General features: G+C 34.9%; 1 protein-coding gene across 3 annotated transcripts in view; it reads left to right on the top strand.

Moving 5' to 3' along the window:
• Positions 1 to 6,000, top strand: part of CNTN4 (contactin 4) — a 598,977-nt gene that overhangs the window by 396,054 nt on the left and 196,923 nt on the right. For all 3 annotated transcript variants that reach the window (XM_069084072.1, XM_069084073.1, XM_069084070.1), the window contains exons 7-8: positions 1,333 to 1,435; positions 4,399 to 4,583. In XM_069084072.1, the coding sequence (XP_068940173.1) occupies positions 1,333 to 1,435; positions 4,399 to 4,583 (288 nt within the window). The remainder of the gene's footprint in view (positions 1 to 1,332; positions 1,436 to 4,398; positions 4,584 to 6,000) is intronic.

Here is a 6,000-nt window from a genome sequence, read left to right as displayed (position 1 = left end):
GTGTGTGTGTGTGTGTGTGTGTGTGTGTGTGTGTGTGTGTGTGTGTGTGTGTTAAGTGTAAGTGTCTGAGGCCGGATTTGAACTCAGGTCCTCCTGATTCCAGGACCGGTGCTCTATTCACTGTGCAACCTAGCCGCCCCCCCCCTTTTTTTTTTCAGTGCTGAAATTCTTTACCCATAACTCATTTTTCTTCAAATACTCACACACTGCCAAATAAGCCCCAAAGTGGGCCTACTTAGTTATTTCTCCCAGGCCTTATAAGGCCTCTTCTTTAAACATATCCTGGAATACCTCCTTCAACAAGGCAGTGTGGCTCACCAGTAAAATGCCTTGATTGCATATTATTTTACCACACCCACTGGCCTTGGTGCTGAAGCTTCCCTGTTCCCAACAATGCTAACAAATTAATTAAAAGATTTAAAGAGTACTATACACAGTAGGCAATTAATAAATATTTGTAGGATTGAATTGAATTGAATTAGGAGCTACTGATGCAGCTTCTTATATTATCTTGCTGAGACAATAAGGAAAGTTATTTTATAGGATATAGGAAAGAGTGAAGGATAATGAACTGTAAAACCAAGTACTGAATTGTCAAAGAATATATGGGTTAAATTCTGAAAATATTTGTCTGTGTTTAATTGACACTAATGTTTACTCAGTTGCTTGAGATGCAGATGTATATACAGGTATCTGAGGTTAATTTAGTAGTCACTAATACCTTAGCAAGTCAAGTTATTGAAACTTTGTCATTGAAGACCCTCCTACTACCCAGGAATATCATATCACACCTATTACTGAGTAAACATTCTTAAAGAATTGCTGAGGTGAAACAAATCATCATCTTGTGCCAACCTAGTGATGAGTAAATAATTTTATGAATATTCAAGTTAAATTTTGATTTAACTTTCATGTAGAGGAGAGACAGATAATACAAAGAACCCTTAAATATCCCTGAGTTCTTGATAAAAAGTTTGATTAATTATTCTGCATTACATTTCCTAAAAAGTAGCACCTCAGTTTAGATATGTTTTTAATTGTATTTTTCTTTTTCCTTTTCCTTTTCTTTCTTTTTTTGCCAGCTCATAAGAGAGAATATTGTTTCAGATTCTGAGAGTATAGAGTCATGAAAATGTTCATCTTAGGAAGATGGCATGGTGCTTTGATCTTCTAGCAACAGCTGGAAAATAGCTTCAAATCATGGCTATTATCTAGACCTCTTTAAAATTATGGATTAATTGTGTTCATAATGATGTATAGAATCTGACAACTAACACAAAATCATTTTTTTAATTTAAAGCCCAAGATTTAATGTTTATTATTTGTTCCCAGGGGTCATGGGTGAATATGAACCAAAAATAGAAGTACAGTTTCCAGAAACAGTACCAACTGCAAAAGGAGCGACTGTGAAATTGGAATGCTTTGCTTTGGGAAAGTAAGTCTTAGTGTCCTTCATCATCCTTTTTTTTGGATATTGTTGTTTTCAAAGCTTTGGTAGGTTCAGAGTTTGCTACCTAGTTAGTTTTGACAGTGATTTTTAGGAGATTCAGGAACAAAGAAAGCATGCTGTTGTTTTTTTTTTTTAATTCTGTGGGTATGCATCTTTGGTTTTATTTTTTCACTAAGAAAAGTACTGTAATGGCACTAGGAAGATTAAGCTGTCACAATTGATGTGACCAGAAAGAAGAAGAGAATGGGCTATTCTGAAAGTGTATTTCATTCACTTATTATGGCTTGTAATGTGCCACACTGTCTAAATGGGTATGACATGAAAACAATGCTCTTCATTTGAGGCACATTGAAGTCAACTCTTCGGGAAAATACAGACTTTTACTGCTGGCCTGGGGCTCAGAGGACAGATATATCATGCTTTTCTTGAAACTCAATTTGAATAACCTAGTCTCTCTAGGTAATTACCTAGTTTCCTCCTACACTTTAGGCAAAGGAACATAAAGCTACTCCATCTATAAGCATGATAAAATTAATGTATTCTCTAAGAGATGCTATACTTTCTTTTTTTATTAATATTTTTTGTTTTTATAACATCTTATTTCCTGATATATCCCTCCATACTCCATCAAGAGGGTCATCTTTTATATAAAAAAAATTAAAACTAGAGGGGAGAAAGTAGTTCAGTAAAACTAACAAGTATATAAGGCTAGTCTGAAAGTACAGGAAATATTCTACTTGGTCAGGCCCCCCAAAATGAGAAGGAGTCGATATCATGCTTTCTAACCTGGTTTGTGAATTTAACAAAATTTGGTAACGTAATGGACAAAGCCCTGGATTTGGAATCATAGTACCCAGGATCAGGTCTCGCTTCTGCTACTTGCCGAGTCACATTGGGTGAATCATTTGAACTCGTCTGTACATCTATAAAATGGGGATCAAATTACTTCTCCTATACCTTTCAACTTTGAATCTATGATGCTAAGACTCCTTGCGGATTTACTATACTCTTCATTTCTTTTCCCTCAATTTACCTTCCTTGGAGCCATCTTCTTGTTCAAAAGAATAGAGTTATCGTCCATTTTTTCAAATGTTTTAGCCTATAAGGACAATTAAATTCAAATCAGTTAGAATTTTCTGCATACTGTTAATAAAAAGTTTTTGGTGGGGTGGTTTTAACTATCAACTAAATTAAGGATTTGAGGGTCTTCTGTGGATTCTAATTAGCTACATCATTTCTCATAGCTCTTATTGAAATATTAAAGTAAGTCATTTTCATCATCCTGAATCATATTTTGTTAGCATGCTATTTTTCACTGTGCCTATGAAGTAATATAATGTCCCCAAGACCTCACTGCATTCTTCAGAGGATTAGTCAGAGTGACATAGAATTTTAGAGCTGAAAGGCAGATGAGGCAACTGAGACATTGGTATTGTACTGTGCTCTGGCTTGGACAAAGGTGACACAGAACAGTTCAGTGCAAAGAATCTTTCAATAGTCTTTGGTCCCAAGTAATAAAATCTGACCTGCTAAGGAAGACTAGCCCAATGCAAGTAAGTAGCTAAAGAGGGGATCTGGTAGTCTGTAAGCAAAGTCTTTATAGAATACCTTAGACAATTCCTCTAAAGCAGTGGTCTAGCAAGAAGTTCATGTTTGTATTTCAAAGTGGACTATGAATTCAACTGAATTTTTGCTGACTAAATGGCAGTGCTGGTAAGCTACAAAAGACAAAAAAAAATGAGCTTAGGGAATTTACACAGAAATATTCATGTCTGTATAACCAGCTGCTACTCATCATCATCATCATCATCATCATCATCATCATGAGCCATTTCAGAGCATCTGAAAGATGCCAAAGCTAACATAATTTTCAAAGGCCATATTGAGTGTGCACATCCTCAATTTTATAAAAAAAAATGTGCTGAATGAGCTTCGGTGGAGTCTTCTCTGTTGGCCTGATTATTCAAGGATGTGTCTAGTGAACATAAATCCCTGTACTAAAAGCATGGTCAAGTTGGTTGTTTTAATTTTTAAACTACGATCTCAAATTCTGCAGAAGAATTTTCAGAGTCTCTACTCAATATGATATGTACTTTTCGGGAAGTAAATTATTGAACCCATTCTTCAAGAGCTGTAGTTTTGATATCATTGGTTGATGCAATAACCTGCAAATTTTCATACTTGGTTAAATTTCCATGTTTAAAGATTAAGATGTATGGTGTGGGAAGCAACTACTTGAGGAAAGACAAATGTTTGAACACCACATGAAAGCCCCAGTATATGATTCTACCCTGAATTTGAGTAGTTTTGCTCAAGCTTTCCAAAGGGAATTTTTGAGAAGATCAAATCAATTTGCAATCTCATCATTGTTAAATCTCATTAGTTTGGATGCTTTCTTCAATAATGAAAATTGCAGTCCATCTACTCCTACCCATCCTGTATTGTTCTTGTCCATGTTCTCCCATAAGTTCATCACAAGGAGTCTACTCGGGGCCTTCCCTGACAAAATTATATTTGTTTGCTATCAGTTTATCAAATTCCTAATACACAAAGAACACAGAAGGGAAGAGAAAGATGTGCTGGGTTGTAAGTTACCTTGCAAGAATTACACATGTGAGCTAAAATGTCATTTAAACCACTAGGAATTAGTGAATTTTGTTCCTTCTGTTTTAGTCAAAGTCATGTGGCCCAATCCCTCAAAATAGCTATTATGATTACAGAAAATTTTAAGTTAGTTATATAATCCAGATTTGAGAACATACCAGTAGTCTAGTATTCACTTATATTTCAGAAAAAGAAGCATTCCTTCTCAATCTGTGACATGAATGACCTACACAAGGAAAATAACTAAATGGGAAGACTTTTCTTTTGCTTTTAGATACAAAACTTCAAATAAAAAGCATTATCCTCTCCAATGTTGTTCAATTCATTTTTCTTTTTATTATTAGCCCAGTTCCAACTATTATCTGGCGAAGAGCTGATGGAAAGCCAATAGCTAGGAAAGCCAGAAGACACAAGTCTAATGGAATTCTTGAAATTCCAAATTTCCAGCAGGAAGATGCTGGACTATATGAATGTGTAGCTGAAAATTCAAGAGGAAAAAATGTGGCCAGAGGACAGTTGACTTTTTATGGTAAGTGTGTGACTCTCAACATATACAATGATTCACAAACTCTTTGGCATTACAATACCAAAGAGTTGGTATAATATTGCCTAGATAATTGCCTAAATAATATTGCCTAGAATAATTGTCATTACTTTAACTTATGGCATATTTTAATTTTCCCAAGGTGATACAAGATTGAAAGGAGTAAGCTTAAAGGGAAAGTATGCTGACTGAGTCTAGGAAGAATGGAAGAAATTAATTGAAAATGTCTATGAAAATAGACTGGTGGGAAAACAAATGGAAAGCAACGTATTTTATTATGCATTTATAAGGATATCATCTTGATCAACAAGATATATTCTTATTCTTCCCTCTAATTTGTCCCCAAAGTGCCAGTTTCTTCTTCAATCAATTTTTTTCATTAGAAGCTAACTTAAATGTCTTATAATTACTCTTATTTGGTAGAGATTTCATGCAGTATCATGAATATTTCCAAACATAAACTGTCCAAATTTTGTACTTTCCAAATCAGAGCATGACAAATTCTTCTCACCCTGAAGAATTTTTATGTGCAGCTGCTCCTGTTCCAAATCAGATCATCAGCATTGATTCAGAGCTAATATCAATATCAAGTTTCAAACATGTGGCCTTCCATTTAATTTGTCTTGGAAAACCCTGTTTGAAAAAGACCTTTTCCTGTTGAATGAGAACAACAGCGAAGTCTTGTACGACATCAGCTCTTAAGAGTCAATAGGGTTTTGCCAAATATAGTCAGTTGTCAAGGCCTGTAAATTTTACCTACTTAAACATTTTCAATATCTATCTTTTTTTCCACTCTAGAAGCTGAAGCTTTTCTAGTTCAGGCTCAAATATCTATTAGCCTAGACTCTTTTAATAGCCATCTAACTTCTTGACCCCAGTGTATCCCCTTTCCAATCCATCCTTTATGTTTCTTCTTGAATAATCTTCCTATTGGACTATTATTGCATTCCTTCTGAATTAAAAAAAAAAAGGATTCAGTGAATCCCTATTGCCTATGAATAAGATGTAATCTCTTTAACCTGGCTTTTAAAGTCCTCCATTATCTGGTTCTAACATACATTCCAAGCCTTATATTTTGTCTTTACATTTCATCTTCTTATTCCTCTAAGATTCACCCATCTGTGCCTAGGCATTTGATTTCTAGTCAAGAGGTTGTCAGAGAGTCACATAGAATCTCAAGGTTAAACAAGACTGCAGAGATCATCTAATAAAATCTGTAATTGAACAGAAATAGGTCCCACAACACCTGTGACTATTGGTCATCCAACCTCTATTTGAAGAACTCCAGCAAAGAAGCTACCGCTTCTGAAGATGACCCTATTGACTTTGGGACACATCTGATTTTCAGGAAATGTTTCCTTAAACAGATTTGAAATCCACTTCTCTATAATTTCTTCTCATT

The sequence above is a fragment of the Petaurus breviceps genome, unplaced genomic scaffold (assembly GCF_028583685.1).
Source record: "Petaurus breviceps papuanus isolate PSGF00001 unplaced genomic scaffold, PetGlider_PUasm1.0 174, whole genome shotgun sequence".
Taxonomy (NCBI): Eukaryota; Metazoa; Chordata; class Mammalia; order Diprotodontia; family Petauridae; genus Petaurus; species Petaurus breviceps.
Note: the sequence above shows the minus strand (reverse complement) of the source record. Positions and strands in the feature narration are given on the sequence as shown.